Here is a 10,885-nt window from a genome sequence, read left to right as displayed (position 1 = left end):
GTCATCATTTATAAATTCAAAAAAGCATTTTCCTTCAAGTCAATGAGATTGACTTAATATTTTTTAAAGAAACAATTATAATCTTCATGCTAAAAACAGGAAGAAAAAATAGATTTTAATTATGTTGTCAACTCTTTTACCCAACAAACTTAGTGATTATGTGACACAGTTCTAGGTGCTAGGGATATGGAAGTACAGTAAATAAGATACGTACTGTGATTGGTTCTAGAGAACTTAGCCTAATTATTTATACTAACCTTAAAGTTACCTTCCTTTGTCCATAAAATGAAGCTCAACTTCAAACTCTGCCATTCTTGGCATCTTCTTGCAAATCAAATAGAATAATGTTCTACCTAATTTACTACTGGTAATACTGTGGTATTATTATCCACTGATGAAATTAACTTTCATAAAAGATTCTATGAGTTTAAACATAAACTATTTAAGGTAAACAAATACAAGTCAGCATAAAAAGTAACATCAGTCTTCTGCTCTCACAAAAGTGAAGAAAACCAAGAAAAAATTTATTTAGAGTACACAGAACTACCAGAGATTATCCCATACATATGGTACATGTGCAAATATCAAAAATGAGCAAGTATGAGGCATTTCACAGCCAAATCAGTTGTCAGGCTTCAAAGAATCATAGCCTTCTTTTAAGAGGTCCCGCCATTTTTTAAGGAAACATGCATTTTCTGTACATTTGAAGGCAAGCTCTTCCACTTGAGCTGATACTGCAGATGTGGCTTCAAGAAGTTTGCTTAATGAAAATGCTGCCTGAAATTTAAAAAAAGAAAAAGTCAAACAATACATTTATTCTTTAAATTCTCATTTTATTAATAGTCTAAAAAATAGGTTAAAACGTTAAATCCAATGCCTAAATTAGTTTCTTTTAAAGTAAAAAAAAAAAAATCTTCAAACTAAAATGCCAGCTCCGTCAGGGAAACTAAAAATTCTTTAACATAAAGTAAGCTTTGAGGAAAGATGTGTGCCAGAAAGATACCCACTATGTATCAGACATGACAAGTCAGTTGTTGTTTTTTTAATTGAAAATTCACTGGAGTCTCATTTAACTCAACAAGACGAGTTGGACCCCTTGGCACTAAATACATTTTCATGGTATCCAGTGTTCACTCTTTTTACCTGTGAACACTGGAGACCATGAAAATGTATAGCCCAAAGAACAGATGCTCTGAGCTAACAAAGTCAACTCTCATTAAACCACAAGCAGAGAATATCCAACTCGTGGTGGAAAATTCACTTAATTAAACGTTTTCTTCACCTATGATATAAAATAACATCGCTCCTAGATAACACATCTGCACTCCATTCTATACATTCACTAGAACCAGTCTTGTTCAGCAAAAAGAGAAGCCCTAGCAGCACTTCGTAATTAAAAAAAAAAAAAAACTTGAACCATGAGATAACTGGGTTCATTTCCCAGTTTCCAATCCGCATAGTAGGGTCTATTCCACAAAATTCTCCCAAAACGATTACACCCTAAAACCTCATTCACCAAGTGCGCGCGCGCGCGCATTAGTTTCTGAAAATTCGAGATTCAACAGAAACCAACCAGACCATGAATTCCAGCAATCTTGGGGAGGGATCTTTGACTAAACCGTTAACAAAACCAATCTGGACTATGGAGGCGGGGCTCACCCCTCCAAACTGGGTCCGGCGCAAATCAAGCCTGAAACGGACAACAGCAGTGTCAGCCGGCTCTGGGCAGGTGGCCGACTAGAACGGCGCGCTCTTAAGTCCACGGAGACAGAAATCACCGCCCGGGTGAGCGCCACGGGCAGCCAGGGGCGGGCGGACGGAGGGCAGCCAGCCAGCCAAGTCCTCGCAGCAGAGCTGCTGCTGCGTGGTTTCGGGTTTCGGGGAAGGCTGAACCACAAGACCAGACACAAGGACAAGACTGAGGGATGGGGCGGCTGGAGGAATAACTCCTAATCTCTCGAAACCAAAGCTAAAGGCAGAATCCTCAGGGGACAGAAGGACGGGACGCGCCCAGCGGGGTGTGCGGATCCGCAGCTCCTCCCGCCCTGGCCCCGCCGTCCGTCTTCCGACAGGCGCCGAGCGGGGACGCGGCCCAGGGACCTGTCCGGCGACACTCACGACCCCGATCTGCAGCTCCACTTCCTCCAGCGGGTCCACCGTTCGGCCGCTGCTTCTGCTCGGAACGGGCCAGTCCAAACTCACTGGGACGCCGGGGGGTGATGTGGAAGAGGCGTCTGAAGACGAGGGAGAGTGGGGAGGCAGCGGGGGCTGCGAGGAAACCGACATCTCAGGGTCTGCCTTGGAGAAGGGCTGGAACAACCGAATCAGAACGTAGCGGAACCGACACCAAACGCTGTTTCAACCGCTCGCGCCAAGCCCAGAGGCCCCGCCTCTTCCCACCCAAAGTCCCGCCCAGTCTCTTTGTGGGTGTCGGACCAATACCGCAAAGACCGTTCATTTTTTCGAGACAGCCAATGAGATGTCACTCAATTCACCTTGCGCAGCTCTCTACTGAGCAACGTTCCTTAACAGGCTTAGAAGGCTCTTCAGCAGAAGACTCTAATTCCCAGGATGCCGTGCGCAGCGCCCCGCCTCCTACTGCCTTTTGCGGCGTGTGCGTTGCACTATGGGACTTCTGTGACTGTAGCGCAGACTCAGTCCGCATTCTGAAGCCTCGAGGCCTCGCTGAACCTTGGAGTCCCTTACTTTTTTCTCCTTGGATACATGACCCGGAAGCTTCTGCTGGCCAATGTGTCACGCGTGGCGCCGGCGCAGAACGAGAAAGAGGCGGGAACGGCTTGAAGCCAAAAGCTGTCCGCTGAGCAGAGAGGCAAACTTCAGCAGAGGACTAGGTGGTTCCTGGCAGGTAATGGCGCCCCCCGAGGTCTAGAGGTCCAGCGCCCGTGGCGAGCCACTGACAGTCCTTCCTCTGTGTTCGGCGAGAGTCCTCCGTAAGGCGAACATGTTGGTGACGCTGGCCAGGCTGTCCTGCCCAGGTGAGAGGGAACTGCGGGAGGGGACTAAGTGGAGAAAGGTCGAATAGTTAGGGAAGAATGGACAGGGTCACACCTGGGCACTGTAGGCACCGCTCTCCTGCCAGTTCTCTCGGCTTTCTCAAGCTAAACTGGGACAAACGTCACGTTATCGGCATCGGGTGGCGGACCCTAGTGTGGACAACTAGGCTAAAGGTCGTGGGCGGAGGAGACTTATCAACGCGGGCCTCCTGTGGACTCCTGAACTAAATCGTTCCAAATTCTGATTCTGACCCTTTTCCCAAAGCGCAGATGTTATCTGTTGCATTGTTAGAAATGGATAAAATATTTGCACAGTGTTTCTCCTTGGTGTTGACCTAAGTTGCGTCTTTGCCGCCATCCTATCCCAGTTTTTTAAGTATTTGAAGTCTGATCTGTTACATCATGATTAACATTCATATGCTGGAGCCAAATTCTGACTGGAGCCAGGAATTTTTCTACATTGTCTAAAATTAACTCTCGGGACTTACAGTGTTTTGGGTGCTCCTAGAACCACCAGGATGACTTGTGAAAATACCACATAACCTCTCCTTTCACTTAAAAATAATGGTTTTACTTAAAAACAAAAATGTTTTAAATTCCAAAAAAAATAAAACGTTCATTACAGGATCTTGAATTATTTCACAACTGGCTTTAAAATCGTAGTTTATTTAAGTTAATTTTCAGTTATGGAACAAACAAGTCTACACATTGGAAATTCAAGGATGTTCTTATTGTGTAAATTTCATTTAAAGTGGAATTTTGTCAAATCTGTCGTATATTAAAGTAAGTGGAGTTTTGTTGAAAGTTCCTGTTACTGTGCATGTATACATCTAATGGAAGTGTAGTCAGATGCTACTGCCTAATGTAGTTGAAGTCATTCTTGGGTCAAGTGCTAACAAAGTCCCACCAAAATGACCATTTCCTTTTTTTTTTTAGATGCTTATTTAATCGTTGCCATTTTCATGGCCTAACGTTAGTACTACTGGCAGCAAAGAGATGGGCACAAATGCACTGTCGTCGGTGTGACTTTAATAGTGCGATATGAGTTCATTGGACTTTTGAGCTCACTTCTTTAACAAAATTCAGCCAAAGTGCCCAAGTGTACGCTTCTTTAAAGTGAAATATCAGAATTGTTTTCAGAAAAAGAAGCAAAGGTCATTACTTTTTTTTTTTTTAACCCCTGGAGGAAATCAGACTACCTAGTTCCAAATATTCTCAAGGAAATCACAAGCTGTATAAGCAATAGAATTACAGTTTTCTTTGATACCAAATCATCAGGTTTCAGAAGCAAATGATAACTTCTAATCATTAAATTATAATGCTACACTAAACTAAAACTTGATATATTTTTAATATCTTTTAATAAAAATATAAATATTTAATAAGTATTCTTAAATATTCCTTTGAATGATATTACTATATTTGAATGCTGGAATGGAGTTCTCCTATAATATTCTTATGTATCTTATATACATTTTTTTTTTAAGATTTAGAATATGTACTTAAAAGGTTTTAATGGTCAGTCACTCCAAATTTCTTTCTCTCCTACATTCATCCTAATCTTTATTGCTTGTCTAATGCCAGGTTTTTACTATTGTAAAAAAATAAATAAATAAAATTTAAAAAAAGATTTATTTTATTGGAAAGAATAAAACAAAAATATATTGATTTTACATTGGATTTAAAGAATAAAAATAATTATCCTGTGCCAGGCTGTCATCTCTCCATTTAAGCAGAAAAGAAATAAAGAAACAAAACTTGTTTTATCATAGCTAGATTCCGTTACTTCAGAGATCATTTCAAATGATCAAGACTTGACTAATGCTAGAAGGATTGAGACTGAGCTTGGCTGGGATCATCTTAATTTCTATTTCTCTGTTGTAGATGGGGATTGTAGCTGCCCCAAATATCTCATAAGGACATTGTCGTGAAGGACAAAATGTGGCATTAAAATTGAAAATTCTTAGCTGATTAGTATGTCTATGAAAATGTAAAAAAAAATTATATACAGGGTGGGGCAAACATAGGTTTACAGTTGTGAGTGTGGAAAACAGTCCTTTCTTGTATTATTATTTATTATTTATTACATTACTTTTCCATAAGAAAAATTGTAAACCTACTTTTGCCCAACCGTGTATTCCAAACCCATGCATAAGTGTTGGTTGATCTTTACTATTTATTTGTTATAGTCCATATTTAGAAAAGTGTTCATTTGCAGATAGGTGCTTTGTTATAAGAGACAAGTTAAAAATTAGAAGAAAAGTCTCATTATTATTATTATTATTATTATTATTCTGTAACTCAGGAGTTAGTTTTAGGAAATTAAACCCGAGATTTGCACATTTCTGAATGACAGTTGAAGTTTAACTAGGAAGGTGCCTGTCCACTTAACAAATATATTAGCTACTTGCTTTGTGTAAGTTCCTAGATCCTATACCGCAATATATCCAAGGTTAAGATCAACCATAAACTCTAGAGCTGCTACAGTATGGAGGAATTAAATAACTTGCTGAAAGTTTCATTGTTGTTAATGAATTCAGGCACGAAGCCTGTGCACTTAACCACTGAAATTTTACATGTTACCCTTTTTAGTTTTTTAATAAACTTTATTTTTTTGTTGTTAGCCGTTTTAGGTTTAGAGAAAAATGGAGCAGAATTTCCACAGTTCCCATATAACCCCTTCATTCCCCATTAATATCTTGCATTGGTATGGTGCATTGGTTGCAAGTGTGAACCAGTATTGATATGTTATTATGAATAATACTTTACATTAGAGTTTACTCTTTGTATTGTACGTTCTATGGGTTTGACAAATGTATAATAGCATGTGTCTACCATTTATTACATTTTCATACAGAATAGTTTCACTATCCACCCAAATTCTTTGTGTTTGACTTATTTATTCCAGCCTCTCTGTTTCAGAACCCCTGGCAACCACTGATCTTTTCAATGTCTCTGTGGTTTTGCTTTTCCCTGAATGTCATATAGTTGGAATCATACTATATGATTCCAGATTGGTTTCTTTCAATACACATTTAAGTTCCCTCCATGTCTTTTTATGGTTAAAAGCACATTTCTTTTTAGTAATAAATAATATTCCATTGTATGGATACACCACAGTCTATTTATCTATTCACCCATTAACGGGCATCTTCTAAGTTTGTTTTGTTTTGTTTTGTTTTTTATCTTCTAAGTTTTAACAGTTAGCTATGAAAAAAGTTGCTGTAAACATTCATTTGAAGGGCTTTTTATAAATCCTGGATATTTTTTATCTTTTATTATATGTGGACACTTAACATGAGTTTATACTCTCTTCACAACTTTTATAATATGATACATTATTGTTGACCATAGGTACAATGTTGTATAGCAGATTTCTAGAGCTTATTCATCTTGCTTGACTGCAGGTGTTTGGATTAATTTTCAGCTCATTTGGGTAAATACCAAGTAGTGCAGTTGCTGGATCATATGTTAAGAGCATGCTTAGCTTTGTAAGAAGCTGCCTGTCTTCCAAAATGAATGTACCATTTTGCATTCCTGCCAGCAATGAATGAGACTTTCTGTTACTCCACATCCTCATCAGCATTTGGTGTTCCCTTGTTTGGATTTTGGCCATTCTAACAGGTGTGTAGTGATATCTCTGCAGTTCCCTGATAACATAAGATGTACAGCTTCATTCATTCATTCATTCATTCATTCTTCATTCATTCCTTCTTCATTCATACATATTCAGTGAGAGAAGGGGTGGCAGAGAGACAGACTCCCTCATGCGCCCCAACTGGGATCCACCCAGAAGCCTACTAGGGGGCGATGCTCTGCCCATCTGGAACTGTGCTTGCACCCCAGCTCTTTTTAGTACCTTAGGCAGAGGCCATAGAGCCATCCTCAATGCCTGGGCCATCCTGCTCCAATTGAGCCATGGCTGCAGGAGGAGAAGCAAGAGAGAGAGAGACAAGCAAGGAGGGAGGGAGAGAAGCAGATAGGCACTTCTCCGAATCATACCCGGGGCATCCACAGGCCCGGCCAACACTCTACCACTGAGCCTACCGGCCAGGGCTCAGCATTTTTTCATATGCTTATTTTTATCTGTATATTTTTATTTCTTCAGTGAGTTGTTGGTTCAGATCTTTTGCCCATTTTTTTAAATAGAGTTGTTTGTTTTCTTGTTGAGTTTTATGAGTTCTTTGTATATTTTGGATACCAGCCCTTGATCAGCTTACATGTTTTGGAGATCCTTTCTTCCACTCTAGAAATTCTTTTCGTTCTCATCTTGGTCTTTTATTTATTTATTTATTTATTTATTTATTTATTTATTTATTTATTTGTATTTTTCTGAAGCTGGAAACGGGGAGAGACAGTCCCACAGACTCCGGCATGCGCCCGACCGGGATCCACCCGGCACGCCCACCAGGGGCGAGGCTCTGCCCACCAAGGGGCTATGCTCTGCGTGACTAGAGCCACTCCAGCGCCTGGGGCAGCGGCCAAGGAGCCATCCCCAGCGCCCGGGCCATCTTTGCTCCAATGGAGCCTTGGCTGCGGGAGGGGAAGAGAGAGACAGAGAGGAAAGGGGGGGGGGTGAAGAAGCAAATGGGCGCCTCTCCTATGTGCCCTGGCCGGGAATCGAACCCGGGTCCCCCGCACGCCAGGCCGACACTCTACCGCTGAGCCAACCGGCCAGGGCCTCATCTTGGTCTTTTAATGCTTCTCATTGATAACTCTAGCCTGCCTTTACACAGAGAATGACATTACAAAAAGCATTAACCTATTTTTTTTTTTTTTTTTTTGTATTTTTCTGAAGCTGGAAATGGGGAGAGACAGTCAGACAGACTCCCGCATGCGCCGGACCGGGATCCACCCGGCACGCCCACCAGGGGCGATGCTCTGCCCCTCCGGGGCGTCGCTCTGCCGCGACCAGAGCCACTCTAGCGCCTGGGGCAGAGGCCAAGGAGCCATCCCCAGCGCCCGGGCCATCTTTGCTCCAATGGAGCCTTGGCTGCAGGAGGGGAAGAGAGAGACAGAGAGGAAGGGGGGGGTGTTGAGAAGCAAATGGGCGCTTCTCCTATGTGCCCTGGCCGGGAATCGAACCCGGGTCCCCCGCACGCCAGGCCGACGCTCTACCGCTGAGCCAACTGGCCAGGGCCTAGCATTAACCTATTTTATAATACCATAGGTGAATCATAAATGAGCACTCTAATGAAAAGGACTAATGAAAAGGACTGATATTCGGTCAACAAATATTTATACCTATAAATATAGGCTAAGACTGGGATTTAATGTAAAATAAGGAAAAGACGAATATTCAAGGGCTATGCCATCTACTTAGAGCATATAGACAACTAAGCAAGACATTTGTGTTTATAGCATTTTTGATCATATAGCTGTTTTAAACTTTTAGTTAGATGACTTAATGATTTTTGAGAATTTTAACATACTTAGAAAAACTTTTCCAAATTCAAGATTCTAAAATAATTAGCAGTATTTTTTCCATAATCTTTTGTATGTGGCTGTAAATGTTTTTTTAATAAGTTTTATTGAGATATGTTACATACCATACAGTTTACACCATCTAAAATGAAAATTCAGTGGATTTTAGTATATTCACAGACTTGTGCAACCACTGCCACAGTCTAGTTTAGAACATTTTCATCACCCCATCCCCATTAGCAGTCACTCCCCAAATCTCCAGTGCCAGACAACAACTAAGCTACTTTCTGTCTGTATAATCAGTCCGTTCTGGATACTTCATATACATGGACTCACATATGGTTTTTAGTAGCTGGCTTCTTTCACTTAGTGTAATGTTTTCAAGGTTCGTCCATATTATAACATATCTCACTAATTAATTTCTTTTTATTGTTGAATGATATTCCACTATATGGGTATATCACTTCTTATTTATCAGTTTACTAATGAACATTTGAAGTTGTTTTCATTTCTTGGATGTTATGAATAATGCAGCTATAAATATTTGTATACAGGTTTTTGTGTAGACATATGTTTTTATTATCTTAGTTATGTATAGTTAGGAGTAAGTCATGTGGAAACTCTATGGTTAACATTTTGAGGAGCTGTCAGACTGTTTTCCAGACTGACTGCACTATTTAACATTCCCACCAGCAATATACAAGAGTTCCAATTTCTCCACATGCTTGTTATCACTTGTTATTATCTGCCTTATAGATTGTAGCTGATCTGGTGGCTATGAAGTGCTATCTTATATAGTTTTTATTTGTATTTCCCTGATGGTTAATAATATTGAGCATTTCTTCATGTGCTTATTGGCCATTTGAATACCTCCTTTGGAGAAATGTCTATTTAGATCCTTTCTCTGATTTTAATTGCTATTTTTTTATTATTAAAAATGAATTCTTATCAGATAAATGATTTGCAAATATTTCCTTCCATTTCATGAGTTATCTTTTTTCTTTCTTTTTTTTTTACTTTCTTTATGGTATCATTTGAGGCACAAAAGGTTTTAATTTTGATGAAGTACAGCTTATCTGTTTTCTCTTGTTGACTCTGCTTTTGATGTAATAGGTAAGAAACAAAAATTTACCCCCATATGAATTTGAGGGTTTTTTAAAATTTTTATAGTTTTAGCTTTTATATTTAGGTCTTTGATCCTTCTTGAGTTAATTTTGTATCATTATAATTTTGATTTTGAAATAATTTTAGATTTAAAGAAGACTTGAAAAGATAGCACAGAATTCCTGTATACGTTTTGCCCAGATTACCTTCTTACATAACTACAGTATAATTATCAAAACTAAGAAATGAACATTGGTACAATAGTATTAACTAAACTATGGGCTTTGTTCAGATTTCATCTTCTTTTTCTATTCCAGGATCCAATCCAGGGCACCACATTGCTTTTAGTTGTCATACCTTCTTAGTCTACTTCAGTGTGACAATTTCTGTCTTTTCTTGTCTCTCATGACCTTGACACTTTCGGTATAGACTGGCCAGTCATTGTGTGGAATGTCCCCCAATCTGAGTTTGGTGATTTCTTATGATTAGACAGAAGTTATAGATTTGGCAGAAGTATACCTCAGAGGCAAGAGCTCTTCTCGTCATATCATATCAGGAGCATGTGACACCAGTAAGTCTTATTGCTGGCAATGTTAAACTTGATCACTTGTTTAAAGTGTCTGCCTGTTTCTTCACTGTAAAATTAATATTTTTCTCTCCATATTCTACTAGCTGGAGGTGAGTCACTAAGTCTAGTCCACGCTCAAAAGCAGGAGAAATCAAATATCGTATTCCCCATGTATAAGATGCACCTTAATTTTGGGGCCCGAAATTTTGGGGAAAAATGTATTACATAAAGTTATTGAACTCAAGTTTTATTCATCATAAGATTTATACAACTCCTCATCACTGTCATAACATGGATGACATTAGCTTGTCCTCATCTGTGTCTGATGACGAATCATTGTCTTCAACAATGAGTGCAAAAACAAGCACGAAAAAGTGGGAAATGCAAGTAAAAAAAAATCTACAACCACTGTATAAGATGCACCCAGTTTTTAGACCCCAAATATTTCAGAAAGAGGTGCATCTTGTACATGGGGAAATATGGCAATTTGTGAATGTATCGCCATTGTCTTTTATACTTTGACTTTCTCTGTTGAAATCATTGACCAAATGGAATTCATTTTGATATAAGAAGTATGCTTTTTTTCAAAGTGACTTTCTTACTATGTGTGCACCATACAATGAGTAACTCTCCCTTCTTCCTGATTTGAAATGGCATTTTTGTCACATACCAAATCCTTACCTTATTCTATCTGTTTCTGACTCTTTATTCTGTTCCTTTGACTATTCTATTTCTTCTCCCATAACAGACTTTTAACCCTTTGAGTAATGAGTTT

The 10,885-nt window shown here is 39.5% G+C and overlaps 2 protein-coding genes across 5 annotated transcripts in view; one reads left to right on the top strand and one right to left on the bottom strand.

The window, feature by feature from the left end:
• Nucleotides 1-503: 503 nt before the first annotated feature.
• Nucleotides 504-2,628, bottom strand: C1H4orf46 (chromosome 1 C4orf46 homolog). 3 transcript variants are annotated; one of them, XM_066387450.1, is made up of 2 exons: nucleotides 2,119-2,628; nucleotides 504-777 (listed from the first exon to the last, which is right to left on the bottom strand). In XM_066387450.1, the coding sequence occupies exons 1-2, from the start codon at nucleotides 2,284-2,286 to the stop codon at nucleotides 622-624; spliced, it is 324 nt and encodes a 107-aa protein (XP_066243547.1). In that variant the 5' UTR covers nucleotides 2,287-2,628; the 3' UTR covers nucleotides 504-621. The 3 variants fall into 3 exon arrangements, 2 of the variants coding, with proteins under 2 accessions (XP_066243547.1, XP_066243538.1); XM_066387441.1 differs by having other exon boundaries at nucleotides 654-777; nucleotides 1,779-2,628; XR_010751752.1 differs by having other exon boundaries at nucleotides 698-777; nucleotides 1,660-2,628.
• Nucleotides 2,629-2,807: 179 nt separating this feature from the next.
• Nucleotides 2,808-10,885, top strand: part of ETFDH (electron transfer flavoprotein dehydrogenase) — a 35,369-nt gene continuing 27,291 nt past the window's right edge. For both annotated transcript variants that reach the window (XM_066387414.1, XM_066387403.1), the window contains exon 1: nucleotides 2,808-2,996. In XM_066387414.1, coding sequence (XP_066243511.1) covers nucleotides 2,963-2,996 — 34 coding nt within the window. In that variant the 5' untranslated portion in view covers nucleotides 2,808-2,962. The remainder of the gene's footprint in view (nucleotides 2,997-10,885) is intronic.

This window comes from Saccopteryx leptura, chromosome 1 (genome assembly GCF_036850995.1).
Source record: "Saccopteryx leptura isolate mSacLep1 chromosome 1, mSacLep1_pri_phased_curated, whole genome shotgun sequence".
In the NCBI taxonomy this organism is placed as follows: Eukaryota; Metazoa; Chordata; class Mammalia; order Chiroptera; family Emballonuridae; genus Saccopteryx; species Saccopteryx leptura.
Note: the sequence above shows the minus strand (reverse complement) of the source record. Positions and strands in the feature narration are given on the sequence as shown.

Excerpts from the sequence above, each read along its gene's own strand:
- C1H4orf46 (XM_066387441.1), bottom strand. The coding sequence starts at position 2,286 with ATGTCGGTTTCCTCGCAGCCCCCGCTGCCTCCCCACTCTCCCTCGTCT. Across the intron at positions 778-1,778 it reads CCGTGGCGCTCACCCGGGCG|GCAGCATTTTCATTAAGCAA; the intron begins GTGATTTCTGTC and ends TTTAAATTTCAG.